Genomic DNA, 26,870 nt, shown 5'->3' with positions numbered 1-26,870 from the left:
ATAAAGAAACTCGGATTAAACTTCGGTTAGCGCCACTCGGCCTTCGAACAAATGGGCCCGCCCTGGGAGTTAACGAGAGAGCTTTCGTCGCCCCCAGATTGTGAATAATGAGACATAGTCACACGTTCTTTAACACACTAATACAATTATTTTATTATCATTAATCCAATGTCCCTGTTTGGCAAGAAACTAAGTTATTCAAGCTAAAATCTAAAAAATAACTATCTTGGCTCGCATCAAGAGATTATGAACAATTTATAATCCCTTGTTCGCATGTATTATGATTCATTGCATACTTTTAAGGCTTTTAGCTCTTTTCCATCAAATGGCGCAGATTAGTTTTTTCTTTCAATCAGAATTTTTAAATGTCAGTCTTGGTTTTCATAGCGTCCTGTGGCGATGGCAGAAAGCACTGATAATTCCAAAAGGAATTTCTGAACTATAGAGAGGGTCTCAATGGGGTTAGCCGTTTAAGAACCAGTGTAAAAATTGACGAATATGAACCTTTAGTCGGAAACAAGTTGCCCTTAGTCGCAAAAGCCATAACTCTATGGAGACCCTCCCTAATGTGTACACAGAGCACATTTCGATCGAGCATCGTTTTACCAAAACCAAAATTATCACATCAACAAATCAGAGGAAAGGAAACAGTTCCTGGTGCCAACGGGAACGCAAAGTAAAAACAAGTAAAGGGCGGGAAAACGTGACAAAGTTTCGTTTTGATTCTGATTGGTTGAGAGGATACACGAGTTTGGCTGGACTAATCACAAAAACGATTACTTTCCGATTACTCGGACTACTCTCTACACTCAATTGAAAGGTATATTTGGAACAAAAAAACAACTGTATTTTCATGGATGCCATAAGACGAGTTTCTACGTTAACAGTAAGGTAGATTTTCTACAAAGCTTTCCATGTTTATCATTGAGAAATCACGATAAAAACTCTTACACTTGAAATTTATGAGGATTTACGCTCTTCTTCCCTTGTACAGAGAGAGCTGACTGACTTGGATAAATGGTGTACAGAGGCACGCGTGAATTGTAAGTAGTAACGTCCTCAGTAGGTGCAATGAATTCGCCCCCTCAAAAGAGAAAGCATTCTACAAAGAAACGCGTTGATTTAAAATGAAATGAATCGAATCCGGAAAATTTATGTAGTTTGAACTTGGTTAACCTCTCAAGAGGTATGTAAGCCACTCTATCTACAACTGAAGCATTCATTCCTGCTGTTATTAGATGAAACAAGTCACGTAGTGTAATTTTACCGGACGAACCTGCGGTTTTCAACGCAGCAGCCAAACATTGGGCATGCGCGAGGGAGTCCATTCAGGATCAGGCCGGACGCACGCCAATTTCCCGCGCAAAATTTCAAAGTAAATGGTTAGAGACAACCACTTCCTCGAAAAAATTTCGAGAGAAAATTGAAACACTATAGAAATCTGTAAAAGGAAACAAAAGTAGGGAAAAGGAAACCTAGAGATTTTTCAAACACGGCTGTTTAAGTACGGGTATCCTGCTGATTCGCCATTTGTTTTGCGCTTTACTAAAAAAAAGTTCTACGCTTTAAGGAAAACGTCGAATTACTGGCTTGTGTGGTTGCATGTAAATCGTGAGAGAGAACTTGAAATTTCACTGCAGAAGAAAATCAACTGATCGACTGATACTAACATGAAACCCCTAGAACAGTGTTACAGATTTCATGAAACGAAAATACGCATATCAAACCAACTTGATGGTCATCGTTGCCTGACCGACCAAAATTTTCAGTCAAAGAAATTCGCACCGTTCTTTCAATTTCCTTTTAACGACGTCATATCGTTTTACAACATTTAAAAAATTTAACGAAAGTCTCCACGAATAAGAGGCAGTGCGCTGTCAATGGACTGCTTATTTGAACGGGCCGGGTGCTAATTTTAGGTGTAAATATCAGACAATATTTATCCCGTCTCCTCGAATATCTGTCCGATTGCAAAGTCGAACGAGGAAAGACAAAGGAAGAACAAGAAAATCAATTCTCGCTTTGTTCCTTCGATTTTCATAACTTGATTCGGACTTACTTGATTCGGGCATAAAGTGGTTGTGATATACCGACCAGCCGGCTGATCAGGTCTACTAAAGAATATAATTCCTAAATACATCTGTAAATTGATTACGATTTTCCCAACTCAACTGATCAAAGAAACGTAGGATAATTAAGCTACCCCCTCAATATCTAACTCAAAAAACCCTTCTTCTTCTTCATCACTATGGAAACTGAGTTTGCGCGCGATGTTCTCATAAGTTGGGCCATGTTGGTGAATAGCCGGTGGCGGAGTACCTGGAGCTTGCTGGGAAATCTTCAGAGTGGCTTGATGGGTAGGAGTGGTAACCTCTGCGAAAAGCAACATTTAGCTGTTATTGATTACCCGTGGTTTTCGTAGCGCGCGGGTGCCACTGTTTTGCGAAATAACCGGAAGGAGTCGACAGACCCCGGTACTTCGTAGACTGGAAAACATTAATTACCAGAGAAATTGTAATCCAGGAAATAGTTGTTCCCAAAAAGACATGAGCTCATGAACTCTAAGTGAACAGGTGCATCAATACTATTATCTCTATCATCGTGTTATGGCACGTCTTACGAGGCGCGAGACATTACGATGCTAGAGGCGAGCCAGCAATTTACCTGGTCCTTCACGTTTTTCAGCTCGTCTCTCGCCTGTTCGCAGATGGATGAACAGCATTATCTAGCTTTCATAGCCAGAGGGAGTTGAGGGTACCGCGCATGATCAGAGCCAGTTAGACTCAGATGGGCGAACGATAACGATTGAGATGAGCTTATGTACACTATACTGAAAGTAACCATATGGTACCAAGCATTCGAGTCTAAAGGAGATCGAGCCCGAAATTTTTTAGAATTCATCGCCAACTTACCATTGAGTTCTATTATTTGGTTGGTAATTCTTTGGTACATTGGTTCCTGGTGCAATGAGTCATAGCCGTCTGACGTCATTTCCATTTTAAGCTGTGCCATTATCTGGGTGAACTTTGGTCTCTGTGATGCCTCTTGGTTCCAGCAGCTCTTCATTATTTCGAACACGTGGTTCGGACAGTAATCAGTTTGTCCAAGATGGACACCCTGTGGAACATTGCAACAATTTTATCAACATCGCCATACGCTTTCGGTTAGTAATCCACAGGGAACCTACGAGCTTTGGTACACCTGCATATTTTATAATGCGCGATCTGATGGGTCAAAATATCTTTCACTACGCGTGCCGATAGGCCCACAGCTGTTTTATAAGATAGATAGACCTCTCCTTCCATCGGTTAATAACTAACTGAGGATGTTAATTGGATAGTGCTCGAGATTTACAAGCTTTTTCTTAATGTTCTCTCAACTAACATCCCGAGTAATTCTCAGGAAAAAAAAAAGATGCGATGCGCTTTCTACTTCTTTATTAGGGGATTCGTCTAATTGACTTAGAGAACATTTTCCCTCTAACTTTAATCCGTCCCAGAGTTAATAGAAATTTGTAACAAGAAATCTATCGGTGCGGCATGAACTCTGGTGCGGTTTCCAAGACTTTCGAGGCTCCAGAATATTCCTACATTTCTATTTACTAACCTCCTCGATGAATTTTATAACCTCTTCGTCACTGTATCCATAATAAGGCTGCAGGGCCAATGTGAAGATTTCCCACAGAAGGACACCAAACGAGTAAACGTCAGACTCCAGTGAGAATTTCCCCGAAAACAAAGCTTCCGGGGCCATCCATCGGACAGGTAATAAACCTCGCCCTTCTACCTGGAGAATGTAAGGGAGAAAAATGGTAAAATTGGAGTTTAGTTGTGAATGAACCCCTCTCACCATAACATCAGTATGCATATCCTTTAAACTGTTATTTTTTCTACATTCCTTAAGGTATTGACAAGGAGAATTTGTTTAACATCAAGAGCTTCTTATGGTAAATATTATTTCTTCAATTCTTGTAACCTTAATGTGTGATTTAGGGGTGATACTGTAAGGAAAAATTAGATACTCATCACACCTGGGGCTAAATAGTTCTAAATAAATCGGTTTATAACCAGCGATATAGATATATGCGGACATATATAGAGAGACTTTAGCTTATGCTTTCTGCGTTTCATTCACTTGTGCAAAAATGTACAATATATATATATATATTTTTTTTTCATACAGGAAGTATTCTGTCCTTGGGTTGATTTATGCAGAAAATCTAGTTATGATACTAAATCCATTATCATGTTCAGTGTATCAAACTAATCTATCATTTGCTTTAATCCGGTTATTCCAACTGCCACGAGACTGTCATTGTCAAGAATCCCCCCATTTCAATCTGGTGCTATAAATTCATATCATTATCCAGGCAGCCCCGTAGCGCAAAGGACTAGCGTGTTGGATTTCTAATTCGAAGGTTGTGGGTTCAAGTCCCACTGGGGGGGAATGTCATTGCATTGAAATGTTTTGCTTTGCTTTGCTACAGTTTACTTAAGGCTCAACTTTTGACTTAAGTGAGATTTTAAAAATAATTCGCTACGGCGTAGGAAAAAGAAAAAGTTAAGTCTACCATTTGAAATCGAACGACATACCCTACCACATCATCAGCGAGAGACTCTTACTGTAACCAGGCCTTGTAAACAAGGTGAAAACGGTTCAATCTTGAGAATCCCTTTCAACCCTTTATTTAGCCAAAACATAATCAATTTGACGTCCTTTGTTTCACTCTTTTGTAAATAAAAAGTAGTTCCTCTTCTTAATTACTAGGTGTGGTATGATTGGTCAGTTTAGCAGGCCGTATTTCACTGTACGTTCCTCTTAATCGACCGATCATAGCGCGCGAGAAAGATATTATAAAATGTATTGCTATGAGCAACATATACCTTATGGTAGTCTGAGACATAAATGTGTCTAGCCATGCCGAGATCAGCGATCTTCACAGTAAATCCATGACCCACAAGGCAATTCCTTGAAGAAACGTCCCTGTGGACAAATTTTAGCCTCTGAAGGTGTTCCATACCAGCCGCACATTGTATTGAGAAGGAAACCAGGTCATCTTGCGTAAGATAGACTGTGGTGGCACAAATTATTTATGATACTTAATTAATCGTACAATAAGAATTAAAACAATTAAAATAAATTTGCAACTGAACCTATCTCAAGACGCAAATTACTCTTTTTTTTTTTTACTACATATGCTCTCCAAAGATTGAAGAGGGATTGAGACAGCATAACAATTGTCAAGCAAGATACCAAGGGAGCGTTCACAATTCGGGAATTAATCCGGCGTCTTTTGATATTAGAAAAACTGGAACATCTTTATTGAATTTGGCTGAAAGGGACCATTTTGTGATATTGTGACTTAGCCCCGAGCTTATAACCTAGTTCCAACGAAGGTTGTCAATGAATTCGTCAGTAAAAAGATAAAGAAAATTCTGCGAGCAAGTCGTGGAGCAATGCGGAAAAAATCGGTTTGCACCCGGAACTTACAAATAAAGAGATAACAAAGCTACCTGTATTAGGAGGTCACTTACGGGGAATGGCGATTGATACAAAGGGTGACCGCTTCATACAGGTTCCACAGACTAGAGGTCTCATTAAAACGATAAACAACGCCACTTTTTGCCACTTGTTGCACAGAGCCTCGCTCGATAACACTACTTACTTTGTTTTTAGGAGGGGAAAATGTATTAAAAATCACTTGCAAGGCTATTCTTAGTTCTATTTCAGTGGGTCCGCTTTCAGGTGGAGGACAATAAAATCGGGCCGTTGGGACTTAGTAAAAGGTGACAGCGACCGCTTAATGGAGAAGACCGCTTGATAGAGATGCAAATTACAGTGATTAATGGGAAACAAATGCGGAACTTTGACAACTGACCGCTTAATACGGAGTAACCGCTTAATACGGTGCTGCTTTGTACGGGTTTAACTGTCATAGATATTCGCCCTTGTAGAATAATAGTTAATAATAATAATAATAATAATAGTTAATAATAATAAGCTAAAACATCAAAAGGCCAATGAATATCTATAAGGATAAAAAGTTCAAAGGGTCAAGCTGATAACATGACATCTTACCTCTCTCTTTTTCATCACCCTCAAAGCAAGGCCCAGCTCTCCTCAGAAATTGAGTAAGATCTCCTAATTCCATGCACTCAAAGATCATCGCATAAGGTTCTTCCTCGGTAGAAACAGCTAGCAACTCTAAGATGTTCTCGTGGTGCAGAAGAGAGATCAGTGCTAGTTTTTCAATGAAATTCTCCTTTGTATCAATTGAGCTTTCCTTGGCCAAAGTCTTGACAGTGACCTTTATTCCTGCATCGTCTTTTCCTTTGATCAAACCATGTGCTCTTCCTAAAAAAAAAGGAAAATTGGCTAAAATTATAGAAAGGTTGTTATAAGAATATCTCACCTTTTCTTTTCATTCTGCTTCTTTCATTGCTGTACATCACTATCTGAGCGTCCACGAACACTATTTCTTTATTTGTACAAACAAAGGATGCTGAGATGCAACCCAACCTTCTCTCTCGCTCTCTTTTTCAATCAATTGAGAAATAATTTACGACAACAATCAAAACAAACCGGTCGTGATTTACCGCCTGATGGGGGAGAGGTCGGAGGATTTTGGTTGAGTGACGATTACATTAACCTTTCCCTCACCCTCCCCCCACCCCCACCCCCGAATAGCTCTGTAATATTCTCTTGACCTACCTAGTAGTTAAATGGTAGTCAATTTTCCATAGTCCCTCCCATGTGGTCCCTCCAAAATCCTCCTTCCCCACCCCCCTCCCGGTGATAAATAAGTACTAATCCCTAGGCTCTATTAATTGTGTTGCTTCCGAGAATGAATCTGCATACCAAGAAATACTGAGCCGAAGTTCCATGATCCCAGGTCCCTGATATACTCTATCCTTGTCAGCGGTATTTGTTTGACGTCATCAGGCTTAAAAAGGCTCGCGATTTTGTCGTCTTCAGAGGCGCGGTGCTTTGCTTCCACTTGGACTCTGTTCCTTATGGACACAACTTTGGCTTGCCTCTTTGTAACGATGGCGATGATCACGACAAATACAACCAGAGTTACGATTCCCGCGGCTGCACCAGCTATAACGGCAACGTTAAACTTCGATAATGTTTCCTTCCCTTTATCCTTGGCTGTTGTTGGCGGGGGCGGAAAGGCTTGGGGAGGAAAAAAAAAGGGGGGAAGTAAATCAGTAAATACGAGCCTTCTACCCATAGGAAAACTATGTCAAAGTCAGCGTCAGAGGTAGGCCTTGCGAGACAGTTCAACAGGTGATTAAAATTTAGAACAAATACTACCAGCCAATGAGATGTAAGTACAGAGCACAGGGTAACCAATCAAAACCAAAGTCAGCGTCAGAGGGAGGCCTTGCGAGACAGTTTAACAGGCGATTAAAATTTAGAGCAAATACTACCAGCCAATGAGATATAAGTACAGAGCACAGGGTTACCAATCAAAACCAAAGTCAGCGTCAGAGGGAGGCCTTGCGAGACAGTTTAACAGGTGATTAAAATTTAGAACAAATATTACCAGCCAATCAGATGTAAGTACAGAGCCCAGGGTAACCAATGAAAACCAAAGACAATGTCTTTAATGAGCTGTTTGCTAAACCACTGCTTGAAAAAAGAAGGTAAATAAGATGATAAGTTGGCTTAAGCTCAAACGAACCTATAAATTTAAGGGAAGTTATAAGAATTTTGTCACTTGAAAAAAAATATTCAATTAGTTTCTCTTGTTTTAATAATTGCCTATGGAATGATTTATCCAACTTCACGCGATCCTATTAACATTCCTGATGGTAAGCTTTCCTCAAATCAAGAATCAGTTGATTGCGTTTTGAATTACATGACTTCAAGTAATTCTGACTCATGAATAAAGAGGATATTAAATTTCTGAAAAAACTGTGGTGCTGCGTCAGTGGAGGAGTATGACAAGATAATTTGGTATTATCAACTGAGTTAATTGGCTACTGTAATGAGTTACTAAGCTGACATTTCGAGGGTTATAGCCTTTCGTCAGGGCGAATGGCGAATGGCGAACGCTTAAAACGTCAGCTTAAAAATTCTTCTGGTGGCCAATTTACATATCATGTCAACGCAGTTAATTGACACCAAATTATCTAGATCTGACTTGGCCGTGCTGCACACCCGTAAAGTTGCATCGTCATTATTATGCTTATAGACATCGTCAATGTCCAGTAGTCATGACAACTGTTGTCGTTTTCGTAGTCCTAATCGTAACAGCTATCGTAATCCCGATCAATTTCGTGATCGTTACCGTGATGTGACCGTGATGGTAATTGTTACCCTGTCTGTAATTGTGATTGTAATAGTGACGTTTTAATCGTTATCTGCATAATAACAATTAGAAATTGAAGATGACTTACTAAACAAACCAAAGTGCACGCAGGTGGAATTCTTAACCTTATAATAAGAGGAATAGTGATGTTCTGTACAATTAGGAACTCCGGCATGACCTAACAGCTCGCCCAATTCTTCTTTAAAGTATTTTGCCGCTCCGAGCAACTCCATCACAGCAGTATGACATGTTTCGAAAGCAGCTTCGCAGTCCTCTCTGCAGAAGTTGTACGGTTTATTTTCTTCGTTACACGGCGGCAGAAAATATTCACAGAGGAGGGCTCTCAAAATGTCCTTACATCTGCTTTGACCGTTTATCCTTCCGATGACTTTCATGAATTCAAGTACCAATCCTTCAGTTTTATTCAGCCCGAATCTGTAATCAATATATCTGGGAGTCCAGCGGTATTCCAGCATGGTGTAGTTCAACCATCGTTCGCATACCCGGGCACGGTAGACTTGGCACGTGCCACTGTGTATGCAAACAAGATTAGAAAGATTCACTATGAAAGATTAAAAAATTCGCCTTCTTTGAAGAAGTCAATCTGTAAACCTTTGCGCTTAAAAAAAGCACGCGTGCGCAGAGAGAGGAATACCTGAAGGCAGGAACTGGAACTCTTGCTCAAGGTCGAGGTCCTCTGCGCAAAGTGCGTTAAAAACAGATAACAAGAGTGGGTATCTCTATACCGATTCGGCTGTTGCTACCCAATTCAGATCATATCATGAACCCTAGCCTCTTAAAGGCTGCAATTGCACAATTTATTATCCCCAGCTAAGCGAAATGGAGTATGTACGAATAAAACAGATGAATCATCATGTGGCCCGAATTGGCGGTACCAATAAGACGGTATCCACGTCAGCCGAATCCACCAGTCCCGCTGAAGACCTGGAAATTTTTCGATCAGTATTTTGGAATAGCAGTAACTTTGCAAGAGACCCTGTAATAGCCAACGACTCAAAAGCGTTCGCAAAAGAACAGGTCTAGTACATGAATAGTTTTACCACCATTCATCTTTATACATAACAAATTGCTTGCTCCCGATATGAGTTTTGTTTTCCTTTACATATTCTAAACGTAACATTTGCTATGCTTATTTTCAGCATCATTCCTTTTGTGGATCGAGACGTCAGCGTTCGAGTCTTTTAAAACTTGATTTTGTGGTACGCTTCACTATAAGACACTATAACAGTGTATCCACCCAGGAAAGAAATGGACACCAGCGGAGGTTACTTGGCAAGGGCTCAAAATACTCCAAATGCTGGACATTATTCTAACGGAGCATGTGTAAGATTCGTCGGTAATAAATCAATAGACTCGTAGAAATGACAACTTACCCAGCTATAGTCGATTGATTTACTTTGGTGCTTGGAGTCTTGACTGTTGTCATGGCAACCGTTGAATTTACCACTGAATGATTATTTGCGATCCCATAACACCTTGTGGGGGCTGCGCCAGAAGAGACGTTCCAACAACATCCCGAGTTCAAACACTGAACTTCGGACACGTTAGGATGGCCACAGGGCACCGAGGTTACGTTTGAAGGACACACGCTTGAGACTGCGAAAGACGCAAAAAAATCAAGTTAACGAATAATTAACAGATAAACAAAACAAAAGAATGACATGACAAAAATCCGAGTAAAATTGATCCAAAAACTGCCCATATTTACCGACTATTTGGTTTGCTTTCGTCTTAAACATAGGTTAAAGAGAAATCAAGTGAAATGTATATCTATGTAGCATTTTTCTGCTATCATCAAATGACCCAAATGGCCCCCCGCGCGCAATCCCGTAGAAGCTCACGTGTGTGAGGCTGGACGGTTTGACGTGAGCCTGTCCAGATAAAACCTTCCGGCCGTGCACTCACACGATTATTTTTGCATTCTCCGAGAACTTGAATTGAAATTGTGAACTTCGAATCAAAATGGAACAAATGAGGAAATGATTCACGCTTCCCAATGAATTACGAGTATCTTTTTCTGACCCGAAGAAAAAAAGGAAACGCTGTTGCTGCAAAATCTTTCAACTTTTGTCCAGTCGCATCCCACTTTTGAATGCATACACGTCCTAGGACAAAATGTTCGTTATTTTCAACAATTGGTCGTCATATGATTAAATGCTCTTTGACTTTTAGCTAGTAGATCGGCAAGATATTTTGTTGCCGATCCTATGACGCACGGACCTCGCTGCGGTCGGTCCGTATGTCATGATCTCGAGCCAAATATTTTCCCGTCCAGCCCTCCCACTCAGTCAATGGAGCATATTATCTCCCTTCGCGGCGTATATTTGAATATATCTTTATCTTGCAATCAGGCGAGGTGGAAGTTATAGTTCATTTGTGAGACTGTAGCAAATATATTTTTACTGTCATCGGTTGGTGCAACATTAGTTTGAATTCATTCATTACCTAGGGTCGCAGCATTCTTTAGGGTGGAAACTGGAAACAGAGCACAAAAAGAAAAACAAACGAGTTATCGCATGCTAGTGTTTTTCTGATAATGTGTTTCCCTTGGGTAGCCCAAGCTCCCATAAAAATCCTCATATTTCTCCCCTTGCGCAACCTACACATACGTACATGTTTATCGAGGCCCATTGTGAAAGCTCGGGATACCTTTGGTTTTCCATAACTTGCAAAAATCATTATTGCAGAGACCATTTTGACGGATGAATTAAAAATGCTCGATTTGAAAATTGATTTGTAATTTAAGATAAATACTCATCACACATCTGTTCTCAAATAAAAAAAAATTCTGCGTATATTTTTAGATCTTGGAGGTGCAGAGCTGATTGATGGCAAAAAAGGTAGGGAACCATTCTGTCAGCAGAATGCACGATCCTATGACACCCCCATCTGGAGTCGAGAACCATCTAAGCTTGTTGTTTTTCTTTGTTACATAACTCTGCATCGCCTTTCTTATGATATATAATCTGCTTTGCCCTCCACATAATAGGGGTCAAAGCAAATAAACTGAAACCGAGATCAGCCGAGGAAACTCGCGCGATACAAAGGAACAACCACTAAGCGAGGTAGGTTTGTTCAGTTTATTTGGTTCAGAGCGCGGTTGTTTATTTCTATACAAATCCTTCTACATCTCCATCGTGCAATCAGAGAATATTTAGATATTTAGGAAATTTGAGCTACCTGTGGTATGATCATTTCAACAGTTGACAGATTATTTTGACATAAACAGAATTTAAGATGAAACAGTTTCTAAGCTGAACTTTTGATGTGAAGGGTTGTCAAAAAACATAGTTGGATAGTTTTTTCGTCTCAGTTTGCCAAAGGTCGATATCGAACAAAAATGAATGTGAATTTTCACATCATCCATGTAGAGACTTATGAAATACAATTTTGTAGAGTCGGTCACTAAATCGTGAAGCGCTTTCCTCGAAAAATAAATTGATCGGAAAGAAAAACAAGGTCAGGAAACAGATTAAGGTGGATTTATAAATATTCGTCCAGAAAAATTTTGGATATACCTACAGTGACAAAATTTTTATAAAAAGAAATGAAGACGTTTTAAAAAATTTTGAAATATTTTAAAAATACAAAACCATACGTCTACCAAAACAAGACTTTCTTAAAAGGGCAAAGTCGTGTTGCGACTTTTGAAACCGTCTGCAAGGATTTTTAATGAAGAGGTTTTTTAGTGGATGGTAGGCAGGATGCACGTGATTTTCATGCCTCGAAAGAAAAGCTTTCACCAATCAGACGAGAGCGTTCACATGCATGGGCCTGACCAGTTACATAATGCTTAGGTTTGCATTTGAAGAGAAAAACATTGCTTCTTCGTTTCGTATGAGTGGAATTACTTCCTTTCTTCTTTTGGTTGATTTGAAAATGACCTTTTCTCTTCGCGAGGGACCGCCAAAGGCTTTTCAGATTGCAGAGACAAGTTACGTACATGTACGGCCGGATGTTAGATCTCGTCGCTACATAGTCGACTGTCAATTTGAAATACCACGAGAAGTATATGAAGGCTACCACACTCCTTGGTAAGTATCAGAACGATTTGTTCGTCGGCTATCGCTGACAATTCAAGCTTCTAACAATACGTTATCGTTGATGGTAGGATAGAAAAGTCTAATATGTTTTTAATAACTTATTTTTCTAGTCTACGTATCTTATAACAACAAATTTCAAACACAAGAAAGCCCTCACTACTGCTACTGCCTGTCCAGTTAGTCCAACGAAAGTATGAACGAGTTCATCCACTAACATACAATTAACAGGGATGGAGCTCGCCTCCCACCACTGTGGCCCAGATTCGATTCCCAGACATGTAGGTTGAAATTGTTGTTGTTTCTTATACTTGCTCCGGAGATTTATTCTTCAAAAACAAACCCTCCAAACTCGAAGAGCCACCCGGTGAAATTTTATCGCTAAAATCCCTTTTAGTCCCATTTCATTAATAAGAGATTGACGTCTTACAGTATAAAACAAGAAAAAAGGTTTAATTTGATAGGAGTAGTTGCATACTTTGTGACACAATCAAGAAAATTACAACCAAGTTGATGTGCATGATCGTGACCTAAGAAACTGAACAAGAAATGCATTACAATCAAATTTGATTCTTGTAAGGCAAATTCTGAATCTATTTTAACGGAGATCTTAACCAATTAACTTAGAAAAAGATTTGCGTGAGAAACAAAAGTCCAAGATGCTAGCGTAGAATTCATATTCTTTTTTTTTAAACAATTTGTCTCGGGCCCAGGCATATCACTAGTTTGCCTTTCCACAAATGTCAAGAATGCATTTTTGGTTAAACCAGGTTTAGATAAAAATCAGAAACAAAGAACTGAAAAAACAAATCTTTAGTCAGATTTAAGTAATCGCGAACTTTAATTTTCGAAGCGCATTATTTGAAATGGAAAAACATTGGTTTAAGCAGCTTCTGTAACGCTTAAGACTTTAAACGGTGTTTATCAAAACAGCTTTAAAACATTAAAGCTTTGCTATGAGTGAGGCGTAATTCACTTATAGCTAATTGATTTACGAAAGAATTCCGTCTTCGACGGAGACATTTTCGTAAAAGCCTAAATATGTTACATACTCTCTCAAAACTTTCGATTTGAGTCTGGAGAGGTTCCTTGAAAAAAAAAAGTCGTAGCCTTAAATTTTGTTCAAAGCTCTGAAAGAAATCTATTTGGGATGAGTTAGGCACTTAATCACTGAGCGAAAGCATAGCAGTCCAAGCTTCAAAAAATTTAGGCAGCGCCTAATTAGACACTTTTGAGTACATTAAAAAGATTTCTTCCACAATGCTTGTATGAAGTATCCACCTTCGGAAATGTTTGAACATGCATCAGGAACACTGGGTCTAGTTCACGAAATCGAGGCCAAGAAGTAAATATGTAAAAACCCGAAATAGTAGCTAAACACGACCAAAACAACACAGTAGAATAAAGCAAAATTGCCTGGCCGAAAATACAGGGAACCGACGAAACTTTTTTTTTTTTGCATAACTTTACATCTAATTTTTCTCGAGATGTTTACCGCCCAACCCCTACAAAACGCACTTGGAAGTTCACTACTGAACGAGAAATGAGCCTGCTTCAGTAATCAGAGTGGTTCTAAGTCCTTTAAAAATTTCAGTTATCCTCAGAGTTCTAACTAATTAATTGTACTGCTTTCAACTCATTAATACATTATTTTTCATGCGTATAAACTCATTTGTCACATGACCATCCGCTGGTGATCCGCTTCGCGTTAATCATCATCATATCCCGTCATGCAATACCTTCAGTCATTAATGGATTGTGCCGAAAAGGGCTCGGCCCCCTGTTTTCAGTCTCCACTGCTGGATGCATTAAAATTTTTTTCACTGACCCCGTGTCATGAAAAAACAGCGACCAGGATTTAGGCCAAGGCCTCTAATTCATCGCTCATAAAAACAAGTTGAATTCTTTTCATCCCAATTTGAGTGAAAGACAAAGTGCATTGCGAATACAGAAACGTCTGATGGTGATTTTTGGAGACAAGGCTAGCTACTGCGGGTAAGGTCCAAGACGTAGCAAGAAAGAAACCTTTCGTTCCGATGGTGTCACCCATGAGATCAGAATTTAGTGAGTTTGCTTCCCCCAACGGATTTTCTTTATTGGATCTTTACCCGAAAGGAGGATCAAGTTAGAATTGAAACTTTGCATCTCGTTCTTATCGTCAGGGATTTTTAACCAAATCATTCTAATATGGTATCATATGTAAAAATTTGTTTATCGCCGAGATAAATCGTTTTAACAGGCGTATCCTCCGATAATCCAACTGCAGCACAGCTCCATTTCTTTTTTTTTTTCTGCAAGTGATACGTCTTGCTTATACGCGAAGTTTTGATCGGCTATAAAGAGTGAATCGAAACACGTGCTTCTAAACGTTGATAAAAGTGACCTCGCAATGATGTGCAGTCAATCCCGATCAATTATGCTTTAGTTAATTGTAATCAGCCCTGCGAGAGAGGATTATAAATCGATTTTACAGTGTGCTAAGTTTTATCCATTGCTTTTTAAATGTCTTTCTTTCCATTCGTCTGCAAAAAAGGAAAAAATCGCTCGGCTCGAAGGAAATTGGACTTCGACCTTTTCGCTTCTTAACGTTGCCTATAGATCGATGAATTATTTGAATAATTTTTTTTGCAATTAATTAATAGAGACTGCACAGTCAAGTCGAGACGAAGCCACTATCGACCGAAACTAGAGCTGCCTTCGTTCCTTTTCGCTTCTCGATGTTTATTTTAACTGCTCTCTGTTACATTTGTGTCAACGCAATTGAAAACTTTACCAATGAAAAAAGGGCCCCCGCCCCCAAGTTCACTGACAGCAGAGAGGATTTTAGCAAGACCCATGTATCTCAGTCACGATGAGTTTTGCTCTTTAAATTAAATATAGAGTTACCCAAATACACAATATAGATTAAAACTAAAATAGTTTTATTATTATTATTATTATTATTATTATGTTGTATCGAATAACCAAGGTATGAAATGATAAAATTTCCGCTTTACGATGAAGCCATTTTGACAGGAAAATCGAGAAGGCGAATATGACAAACCTACAAATTCAACAAAGAAAATTTTCGCGATTACAACTCAGTCACGTTTTGGGATGCCCTTTAGGTTAGAAATAGAGAAACTCGAAATTACATTCTAGATATAAATCATTTGTATTTGGTTGTTGATGTTTTTTTTTGATACATATATTATTTTCAATCAAGTAATTTAGAATTTGCACTTAACGATGTAGCCGTTTTGACGGCAAAAGTTCGAGAAACGAATGCGACACACACACACAAATTTGTGTCTCAGAGGACTCTATAAACATGTCAGCTTATCAGTATAATTAATTTCTACGCGCAATCCTACCTAAGCGGCTGTGGTTATAGAATCGAATGACTTGCGCCCGAGCGAAAAAAATTAAACAGTTGGAATTTTAGCTCAAAATCATGACTATGTTACGCCAGCGAAAACACCTCCGCTTTATAATTAGATGAATAATGATTATAGAATTTGAACCGTTCAGAAGGAAACTATTCTCAACGGTGATTTATCATTTCTTGAGCAAGTGATTCTAGGGTGTCAGGCTTATTTGAATTTGATGAAGATACTTTGTGGTAAACAAAAGCAATTGTTATGAATATTAGAGCGATTTTTGCAGTAAATAGCTATTGTTTTACTCCTTTCATCATTCCTAGAAGCATAGAGACGATTCAATTATTTGTCTCCTGATTCCTTGCTATATCACAAGAACTTTGCGGGAAAAATGCAGTTAGCTTCAAAAGTCATTTAAAAGGAAAACAAAAAATTCCAAATCTCTTTACATGCAAACTCTATTATTGTCTTTCAACCTTTTGGCCTTACCAATGAGCGCGCACGCATGGTTTATGTTCTATTGTTGCACTGATGAACAAAATGACATTAGGTTTTTACAACCAAAATAGCAGGAGAAACTTCTTTTTCCTCTTGAATAATTACATAACTTTGTCGAATTACATAATCCGCAATTCTGAGCACAAACTCGCAAAAGGGTGTTGATCTTTGCGCTTACGGGCACTTAGTTATAAGAGATGGGAAAAATTACGAGCTCGTTTCGTGATTCGTGTGAGTTGCCTAAAGAAATATGCTTTTACCGAGATAAAAAGATTACGGAAATTGGGACTTTGAAATGACTAAAAAAATAGTTCGAACAGATACCTCACTGATCATCGAGCCACGAGGAAAGATAACTGATCTGAGTTGATCCCAGCTTACGGTAATTTTACTCGCGTTGTCAACGGGGCCTTCCCAAATCCTAATTGGGGAATATCAATCATTCTCGTCCTGGCGAAGTTGAAAACGTGGTAGATTTTCAAAGGGACTAATAATGATTTTTATTACCTTACACACAGGAACTGAAGTATTCTCAATATGCTTTTCGTGACAATTGTTATGACTGTTTTCCTAAAAGAAAGGTTTGTGTTTTTTTTTAACTCATAGAGGGTCGAGCAACTATCAACTCCTACGGCTCAATCTGATCATGGCACGCGCGCTATCACGGGCGCTAAATTTGCAGAAATTAGCGCCGCCGCCATCATTTCCTTTACTCACCTGATGTTGTTAAACAGGCCAAGGCAGAAACAAAAAATACCGTTACAGTATACTTAAAATCCATCCTGACGAGGCGAAGCTCACGGAAAGCTCACTGTTGAAAGGTCTGCAGAGATACTTTCTGACAAGCAAGATGATACACTGTTTCTATGTGACATGCGGCGATTGCAGTTATGTAACTGGAACTCTCCGTAACTTGAACCCAATAATAATTTGAGCCACAATATTGATTTCCTGCGTGTAGTATTTTCTCAGCAAATCTGTTACAAATCTCGGCTTGCTTGAAGTGATATTTTCAAACTTTCCTTGATTTAGACAAGAAAATTCCGGCTCACTTCTCCGACTGCTATTCTACAAACAAAATAACGAATCCACAATTCTGACTGACTCTGAAAGGAATTAGAATGAAGTGTTCTTTGCTTTTCCTGCTACTCCTTCTCGTTTTGATTTCGCACAATCCTGTTCAACTAGTTTTCTATTTTTTTTTTTTTTTTTTTTTTCTTGTGTGTACCTTATTCGAAATAGGGGGCACAAACTTTTGTAATATCCGTAGAGCAGCGGGTGAGGCTTGTATCAAAGAAGTGTGTAGACTGGCATTAGGGGAATCCAAATTGGTCTGATAATAAATGCAGCATTAAAATCTTTTTAAATATATTAATTTCCCTCTCTATAGAACCAAAAAACGAAAAACCTGCAAACGTCTTTCTTGAATCCCATAGCGCCCAGTGGGTATTAATATACTACTTCTCCCTCCGTCCATGACATAACGGGAGTCATGTTTAAAAATACTATATCGTTTTCAAATACTACACGTTAATACTATGCTGATCGAGTGCTAACCTCTCCTATAGACTAGTCTTACAGGGAAATCCACTAATGCAGCTGATAGGATTAGTAAACAGTAAGATCCTTGGTGTCTTTTACACTGAGGGAAGCATTTCGTGTACAAACATAACAGTCTGAGTTGAAAAAAAAAAACCTAATTTTTATACCGGAAGTCCCACCTCCAACCCGCCCGTGACCTTCGGCCTCTTGTCGAAACATACGATTATCATCTATTTCAGCCGTGGCGCATGCCTGTTTTTCGACTGTGAGGTCTGGATGTTATCCAAAACGCAACCAGGGAACAAAGCTTATTGAACAAAGTGATATACGTGCACGATTAGGAAAAACGTTTTTCTTGCTTGTGGCTGAAACCCACCTACAATTTGATCACGAACAGTATTTATTTAGTATTTCTTAAATTTTTTTCTTTCCCAGCTCAAGTAAATTAAATCATAATAAACTTGTTTCCCAAAGATGCGTCAAACACAGCGCCCTGCTGGATTGGATTTAAAGACTGACCAAAGTGAACACAAACGCCTACAAAAGCGCGAATGGGGCTCATCAAAACGCCAGCCCCAGTCGGCATTGGCAAAATCAAATCGTGGCAATCGATTGCTATTTTATTTTGGAAGAAGTGCATTTCTCATGTTTTCTGCCGATCGTGAAGCGAAGCCAATAGCGTCGCCTGTTGTTGTTGTTGCTGCGCAACAAAATTGTATAAGCAGCGGTGATAAACACCACTCGGTGACCCTCAGAGGGAAAGCGCTACCTTAATTATCCTAAACAGGTTTGTTCCGCCCAACCCGGTTTCTAGGTTTAGTGACCTAACAATAAAAGGCATGTAAGTTCACTTTTTGAACCTGTTCAAAACAGGATATTTTTCTCGACGGAAAGCCTCGGAGAAAATGTGAGAATATAGCATCGCAGCTAAAGATTTTCATATTTTATAGACCAGGCCCTGGTTATTCGAAGGTTGGAAAACGCTATACACCAGATAATTCTTTATCCGGTGGATAGCGCAGTGCTTTCTGCTATCACTCATCCGCTGGGTAACGATTTATCCGTTGGATAGCGTTATCCGACCTTTGTATGCTGGTAGGCCCAGCAGTTTTATAACTGTAATTCTAGCTTTTCTGTCTGTTAATGCTACATGTGCTCGCCACCACAGTTCTAAGTTTCATAGCTATGCAGTGAGTTCTACTGGTTACATTTCATTTCCCAACGGTCTTGCTGTAAACCCAAAAACCAGCTTAAATCCTGAATTATGTTAATCCTTTTTTGAACAACAGGACGCTATTGACGTCCAGCCGCGAGTAAACATAATCGACTAGACGTTTTGTGATGTTTTTCTACGAGTTGCGCCGTATCTTGACGAGCCCACAGATTGCGTCAAAATACAATCAATGAGTAAAAATACTCAGCAATTACTACAAAATTTCTCATAGAAATCTATTATCCATCTGCTTTGTTTTATGTACATGGGCCAGAAAAGCTGATAAGATCTTTTCATGTCCATGTGAACTGATTTTTTTATTCAAACGTGACTCGTGAATGAAGAGCTGAATTCAAAAAACGTGATTCGTGAACCAATTTAGTTTTGAATGGTGAATTTCCGGCCTTTGATGTTTTTGAAAATGTGCGTGTTGTTCCCGAACGGCTGTCTTTAGGTTTTGACCAGGGTTTTGACATGAAAAACTTGATCGTCTCAAATTTCGCGTGAGCGTGAAAGAATTTTGGATTTTACTCGTACTGCATAAAATTGCCAATAATTTTTACGTGACTGAGTTTTACAAAGGGGTGCCATCACTGAACGACTGACTGGAACAAGCTATACACAGCTTCGCATTTCCTGAGACAAAAAATGTGAACTAGAAAGCCATTATCATATTCTTCTGTAAATCTATATAACCTATTAATTAAATCCACTTAGAATAACCTCGAAAATTATCCCGAGTTCACCCCTTCTGGATTTTGTCTGTTAATTTCACCCCGGGGACTGCACAGCACTCAAATCGTGTTTTCAAAACAAATTGCAATAACAAGAAAATTTAACAGAAAAATGACAACAAAACAAAAGAAAAGGTGGAAAGTTCATTTTTATACAAACATAAAGCCCACACCCCTAATCGAACTTTGCTGATCATATTAAGCATCTTGTGGAAAAACCAGTGGGAGCTTAAAATCACGTGCGCGGGAACAAGAACAAGATATGTAACCCCTTGGTGGACTGGATTAGCGTGTCGGACTTTAAAATTGTTATCTTTGCCAGATATCATTGTTATCGTGGATTCCTCATTTGGGTTTGAATCACAAATGTTTTGAAAAGGTGGGCTGGAATTTTTCTAAACTTGAAGGATTTCAAAACTATTCTACAAATCAAACCGTAACAACAATTATGTGTTCTTTCTATTTACAATCTGCTAGTCAAGACCTAAGACTCTTGCGGGACGACATTACAAAGTCGTACATTACGCTGGAAGGGAACTGAACAACCCCTTTCTTTCCAAGTGTTTGTTGCTGTATAAACACTATTTCATTGATAATCAGCTCATCTGAATTAAACTGAAACGAGTAAAGGGATGTGACAATAATTAATAATATCATGTCATGATTTATATCGCCGCTCTTTTATAACTTTACAAATGGATGAAGCCAAAAATAGATTGGCTGTCCCTTCCAGATGTGGACGTCGTTGAAATCAGTAGGGTTCGATCTCTCCGGCAAAGCAAATCAACGTACTCGTTGTTCTAGTCCTCAACTCCTTAAAAGGAGCTCTTTCCAAACATGCTTAAAGCGTTCGCAAATTTTAAACGAATTATATCGCCCGCAAAGGAACATCAGCGCATTTCCTGTCGATAGTATGCTTTTGGTCTAATTAATAGAGCAGTTAATGATGAAGCAATATTGTAATTGTAAGCCGCTCATCAAAATTGAATCGAAACAGGTGATGTAATGTGATGATATTTCACAATGTTATGTTAAGTTTACTCTCGCAGCACTCAGCCATAAAAAAAGTTGGGCACCCCTCCCAAATATTGGCTTTAAAATCAGCGGAGTCCGACGTCTCAAAGCATATGAGCATGTTGCGTTTCATTGGTTCTATGCTATAACTCACATTAAGTTTCTCTCTGCAATGCCACCCCTTAATCAGGCATTAAGGTCATGGGACTAAAAAAAAAAACCATCTCAAGAAGCTGTTGATTGTTAAACAAATTCTCCTTGTCAGTAACTAAGGAAATGTATAGAAAACAAGAACGAGAATGTGCATACTGAAGTTAGGGTGTAATGGGCTCATTTAGAGAAAACTCTATTGCAAACAAACTTTCCGTGTTCGAAAATTCTCAGTGGTGAAACACATGAACAGTTCAAGAGGGTCAGTTCTTATCTGCTGTATCCTCTTAAAGTGGTCAAAATAGACCGCTGTATCCCATCTCGTAGCAAACCCAATTTTCGCGAGAATTCCACTGCATCGATCAGAATTTTGTTCCTAACTTAACAAAACGGTTTAGAAACAACCCGAAGAACTTCGCCAACTGAATACTTTGTATCGTTTTTGAAACTGTGTATTTAAGAAGGACTTGCGAGATTCGATATAAGTAAGCAGGCCCAGGCATGCCTTGTTTTTGGTTAGAAAACCACATAGACGTCCTGATTTGATATTATATCGGCTCGAACGTCTAAAGATATCATTTACTACCTTATAATTATAAAGAAGGATAAAGCCCGGCACTTTCCGAGAAATTATATATAGTCGGGACGGAAACCGGAGCTTTCATTTAAGAAAATACTGTCTGTATTTACTTGACCTCTGAAATAACACATGTAAACGTTTTTCTGTTTTTTTTTTGTTTTTTTTGTTTTGTTTTTGTTTTTTTTTTTGGAAGTAAGACTCTAAAATTGTAAATATGTAAAAAATTAAGCTCATGAACACAAGTACATCAATAGCACGAGTTGACCCTACAAAACAGGATTTTGCCTGAAAGATACAGCTGCGCTGCGCCTTAATCAATGATTCTCTTGTTACTAGATTTTACTGGAAAGGCTGAGCCGACTAGATTAGCATTAGTTATCTGCAGAACAGACGAGCAGTAACTTTTACTATAATGAATGAAAAAAATAAGGACTTTTTGTTTTTGTCGATGAGTATAATTTATTTACCTATCTTTGGCGGTTCAGCGCTCGATCGTATGAAAAACTAGACACTGAAATGGTCAAATGAAAACTTCAAGATTTTTTATTCATCAAGTGAGAGTAATCATCTGCTTACACGAGGTATCTACACTCATCGGGCATTTTTGCCATACGCTCAATAAACTGTGCGACCGAACGATTCTGACATGGGAACTGTTTAGTTACAATACACACATCACATCGTGAAACGATGTTTGTTTAACTGATTAAAAAGGTCATTTAAAAGGCAAACATCGTTTGGGCAAAACAGGCAAAATTCATTTTCGCGGCTCAACCCGCTAGGAAAGTGTCAAAACTTCCCCATGTATCTTATCTTGGGCAGTAAAAAGAATCAGCAGAGAATTTTTCTAAAACTCGGCTCTAGAAAAGGTACGAGCTTTGGCTTTCTCCAAGGAAAGGATTGTGTGACACCTAATCATGTCACTGATTATGAGATGTTACATAAGATGGGTTTGCGGCGTCTGCCTGATTTAAGAGCAAGTTTTTTCCCTCTATAATTCAAAATGCATGTCGTAAACTAGGTCTGTGTTAATAACTAGGCAATATAACGCCGGAAGAGTTAGTTACAGATGCTAGAATCGCGTAATGATCACCGAAACTGGACCGAAACGTAAATCTGCATCCGGATAAATTGTAGGCCTAACGTCAATTTGACATGTACTGTCGAATTGATTACGAAGCTGTCCTATCCCTGATGGAGGAAGTTTATTTTTATAACGAATGTTAGTTCATGCGCGCTATAGTCTAACACGTTAGTGGCTGTGATTTTCACTTCACTTCTACGATCATTTCCGTTTACAAAAATAAAAATCATGTTCCTTTTTGAAACGCAGGATTTTGAAAATATCTTTTTGGCTCGACAGTAGCACGGCCCATATGTGAGACACAACGCACCTATCAAGGCAGAGGTTTACTCACCTGATGCTGAAAAACAAGTGCAGCTGATTATTACAAGATAGATGTGCTTCACCTCCATTTGTGGCGGCGAACTCTAAGAAGAAGAAGAAGGCTTGTAGAGACCTGTGTAGAGTGACTCGTGCTACGGAGGAAGGTGGTGCAGTTCTAATAAAAGGAATTGCCTCGTGATACGGAGGAAGGACTCGTGATACGGAGGAAGGACTCGTGATACGGTGGAATCGGACTCGTGATATGGAGGAATTGGACGCGTGATACGGAGAAAGATGATACAGGTCTGTCTACTTGAAAAAATCACTCGCAGCACGGAGGAATGATTCGTGATACGGACGAAGATGATACAGTTCTACTAAAAAATTGACCTAGTTTTTAGTCTGTAACTCGAACTCTTTGTAATTTGAAGCTAAAGGTGTGACATTAGTTTGAAGCTGAATGAATTTCTCAGCGCTCGATACACTTTATTGTAGTATTACATGAAATGTTCCGCGAGACTCAGCGGAGCCACATGCCAGGCTCAGTTCTTGTGATGGGATTACGTGCTGTTCAGTTTGGAAATGACTGGATAAAAAAAATTCTGAGGACAGCCAAAATTGGACGAGGTCGTGCGGCGAGCTCAATTCAGCTGTCAGAGAAATTTTTTGAACCCAATTATTTCCAGTTATAATTGGCCATTGTGAGTCTAGCTATAAGTATTTAATTTTTTTAAAACTGTCTAATTAAGGGTTAATTTGAAAAGTTTAAAACCATTCAAATCAAAGTTGAATTGGACAGTTTTAAAAAATAAATAATAGCTATGCTGACAGCATTACGATTAGCAAACGACTGATGGCATTACGCCTAAAGGTTAAAATTTTAGACATTTTGTAATGAGGTGCTTAGTTAATATTACTCAGTTAGATACAATGAATATATGAAAGTTCATATATTTAGAACTGCGGTATTAAATACGTATGATGCATAAAAAGCGTATGATGCATAAATAGCGTATGATGCATAAATAGCGTACGATGCATAAATAGCGCTCTCTACTGCGAGGATCGTGCATCATACGTATTATTCAGTTAGCTGTCAGTTCGGTATGATTTACTATTTGAATTCAAAATCCGAAGTCATTTAGGTTTAGGCCGTAGTGATGAGTTTCCGAATTTTGACTGTCTTGTCTTAATTCCAAGTGGATGTGCTTAATTTGTCAATAGGCCTTTTTGCAACAAACTGTCACGTGACCGATTTTCCCTTGGCAACGCCATACTGGAGGGCAAGCCATTTAGTCTTTCCTTGACAACCAACAAAGGGCGAGTTGGCGGAGGGGATACAAAGGTGAGGTTAAAGGTCTTTTAAGGCGTTTGCTTGTTATTATGTCACAAGAAAACAACAGGAAAATATCTCTTTGAAATTTTTACGTACAACTGAACTAGTCTCGGACTGAAATCAGTCACTAGAGGCCGAGTTTCAGACTCGTGAAGTTTTAGCATGGTCAGTCTCGTTTGAAGTGATAGCGATGGCGGCAACGTTACCGAAAAATCCCCGTGATTCATTCGACTTTATTGCTATCTTACACGGATATTTAAGCCTTTAGAATGAAAATATTGAGTGATAGTTTCGTTTGAATTTCAGTGAGAATAGCCTTGCATCATATGGCGCCTGCTGGTAGCCAAGCTCTTTCGACCGAATCGCGACCGAGTTTTTGTTGGAGGGAGGCTTCTCGCTCACAACAAAAATGCTAGCATATTTGATTGCAGTCTCGTTGTTCAGGGTGAACTCGAATAATTTTTCTTATATTCACAGGTGTGGAGTCCAGAGATTCAAGCAAGTTTCCTGATATTTCTTTCGCAGAAGTTGAAAGTTTTGCTCAGAAGGCGTCGCGATGCGAACATACCAGGAAAGCCTACAAGTTTTTCGCTGAACCTGGCTCCCTTCATGATAAGAAACGTAAGTAAAATCTGGGATATGCTAACTTCTGTGTGCAAATATAAGCTTAAATAAAGTCGTCGGGTGTTTCTTAATATTAAGGTGGAGGAAATCCTCTGGAGGAAATGACTACAAAATAAAAAATATATATATTTAAGTGGTGATCAGCACCTAAACTGAACTGTATTTAAGCTTATATAAAGCTATAATGTTAAGATCAAAATACCAAGAAAATTTCACAACATTGAAAATGAAAATTTGTCCAGAATTAACAAGAATATTGTTTTGTTTAGGTAAAGTATATAATTAAGTTGGAGATATTTGCCGTTCTAAGTTAAACAATAGCCTTTTTTTTAAATTTGTGGTTGAGATAATACAGTACATGCAACCAAGAAAGATGAATGCCAGTTAATTAAGCTTTCAGTAGATGAGAGTTTACAAAATGGATTTTTATGTTTAGTTAACATTATTGCAGTGTTTTCTGGACAAAAGCATTACTAAGCTAATTTTTTTTTCGTTTTTTGCAGTTCAATATTCTGCTAACCAGGTCAAAGTAACATCAAAGTGATAATAAACCCTTGATCACCATGGCTTAGTTGCTCACGAGATAGGAAAGTGTATGACAGCTCAGCGGGGGGGAACGGTTACCTCCCATTTGGACTTTTCGAAACCAAAGTTGTCAAGGGAAGGCTCAACTGATTTTGATGGAGTACCTCATATTTACAAAAACCCTGTTGCCAAGCAGCTGTCACTGAAGAGAAACCATGAATACTATTACCAATGGAATGACTTTTTCAGTTATATCAATGAGACAACTTTCTTCTGTGAAAGAATTTATTATGATGCAGAATTTTTTCAGATTGCCAAAGATAATGTGGATGCCTTCTTTTTTTATTTTTACTTTAATAGGAACCTCGAAATGTGCAAAGTCCTAATAATTCATGTTTCAAGTACATACTAGCTAGTATTATTATTACAACTACAACAACAACTTATTTGTATCCAGAATCAACTTAAAATAAATTAAATGAACAACAATAAGTTGGTTAGGCATGTACAAGCTCAAGTGCATTGTCCTCAAGACTTGATTCTGCAGTAATCTATTACTGTCTCAAGGTTTTGTAATGCTTAGAACTCTGATTAAGATGTTTTCTTTTGTTTCGTTTTCTCAATACAAAGAAGCTGCATTAACACATACTACTGAAGACAGATATTTACACTCTTAGAAGATTTTATTACCACTAATGTTTTTAAGGGGGAAGAAAAAAAATTGAAGTCTTTGCATGGATTGAATAAAATTCACCAATTACAGATATAGATGTTTAATAATGAACTGTTGTGTCTTCAAGAAACATGTTTGCAGTTGTACAATGAAACAAAAAATCATCTTGGCAAATTTCTTGAAACTATACTCCCTTAAAAGTATTGGTCAATATCTAACCAAAGGTTATTCAGTGAAACAAAAATTTTTTCTTGTTGCATGACCTTTAATAGCCTAAGGCATAGCCTGGATTTATCACAGCATTGAGCAATATTGTTTATACACTATCTAATACCTTTGACAGAACTATGGTTGTAGGCTTTCCACAATGTTTACCTTAAAGTAAAGTGGGCTCACTGTGTATCTCTCATGTATTTTATCTATCCTTCTGCTGATGACATTATCAGTGGTCCCTGGAAGTTCACTAATAAGCAAACTACTGTGTAACCATCTCTAAGCTCTTTCTTGGAGTGTGGCGGAAATCTGCGAAACAATAACTTATTTTCACGGTCGTAGCACTTATCTGCATTGCAACCAGGAACACAGCAATGAAATTTACTCATCGTGACCACCGTTGCAAGTTGCTTTAGGTAAACTTGTCAGTTCTTAACCTGCTCGCATACATTAAATTAAAAAAATCCAGTAAAAACCCTAAAACCAAACCTCCACATGAAAAAAGCGATCAAGTCGAATTATTACAATGTAATCAAGGAGATTTTTCGGTTAGGTCGCTGCCATTGATATCGCTTCAAGCGAGTACGTGCTAGAACTTCACGAGTCTGAAACCTGGCTTTCACTGATTGATTTCAGTCCAAGAC

The 26,870-nt window shown here is 38.6% G+C and overlaps 1 protein-coding gene and 1 long non-coding RNA gene across 14 annotated transcripts; one reads left to right on the top strand and one right to left on the bottom strand.

Moving 5' to 3' along the window:
* Positions 1–125: 125 nt before the first annotated feature.
* LOC111333685 (muscle, skeletal receptor tyrosine-protein kinase) lies at positions 126–23,021 on the bottom strand. Of its 2 annotated transcripts, none has more exons than XM_088747458.1 (9): positions 22,887–23,021; positions 9,712–9,934; positions 8,406–8,848; positions 6,859–7,176; positions 6,079–6,354; positions 4,884–5,071; positions 3,607–3,786; positions 2,913–3,117; positions 126–2,373 (listed from the first exon to the last, which is right to left on the bottom strand). In XM_088747458.1, the coding sequence occupies exons 1-9, from the start codon at positions 22,942–22,944 to the stop codon at positions 2,195–2,197; spliced, it is 2,070 nt and encodes a 689-aa protein (XP_088603584.1). In that variant the 5' UTR covers positions 22,945–23,021; the 3' UTR covers positions 126–2,194. The 2 variants fall into 2 exon arrangements, with proteins under 2 accessions (XP_088603584.1, XP_088603583.1); XM_088747457.1 differs by lacking the exon at positions 22,887–23,021 and adding an exon at positions 16,953–17,092.
* LOC148738144 (uncharacterized) lies at positions 11,319–26,106 on the top strand. Of its 12 annotated transcripts, XR_015996220.1 has the most exons (6): positions 11,410–12,372; positions 12,492–12,659; positions 16,842–17,056; positions 22,832–24,200; positions 24,669–24,812; positions 25,319–26,106. It is a non-coding gene; the product is annotated as an uncharacterized LOC148738144 (long non-coding RNA). The 12 variants fall into 12 exon arrangements; XR_015996217.1 differs by lacking the exons at positions 12,492–12,659; positions 16,842–17,056 and adding an exon at positions 11,319–11,403 and having other exon boundaries at positions 12,239–12,372; XR_015996219.1 differs by lacking the exons at positions 12,492–12,659; positions 16,842–17,056 and having other exon boundaries at positions 22,832–23,158; positions 24,080–24,200.
* The last annotated feature ends 764 nt before the right edge of the window (positions 26,107–26,870 follow it).

This window comes from Stylophora pistillata, chromosome 2 (genome assembly GCF_964205215.1).
Source record: "Stylophora pistillata chromosome 2, jaStyPist1.2, whole genome shotgun sequence".
In the NCBI taxonomy this organism is placed as follows: Eukaryota; Metazoa; Cnidaria; class Anthozoa; order Scleractinia; family Pocilloporidae; genus Stylophora; species Stylophora pistillata.
The sequence above is the reverse complement of the archived record's forward strand: the minus strand, read 5'-3'. Positions and strand labels throughout refer to the sequence as shown.

Bases quoted from the DNA above. Each gene is read 5' to 3' on its own strand.
- LOC111333685 (XM_088747457.1), bottom strand. From the start codon at position 17,016: ATGGATTTTAAGTATACTGTAACGGTATTTTTTGTTTCTGCCTTGGCC. The intron at 6,355-6,858 runs GTATGCAGATTC...CTTTTTTTTTAG, and splicing joins CTTCGGCTCAGTATTTCTTG to GAAGAGCACATGGTTTGATC. The intron at 3,118-3,606 runs GTTAGTAAATAG...AATGTTCCACAG, and splicing joins TTATAAAATTCATCGAGGAG to GGTGTCCATCTTGGACAAAC.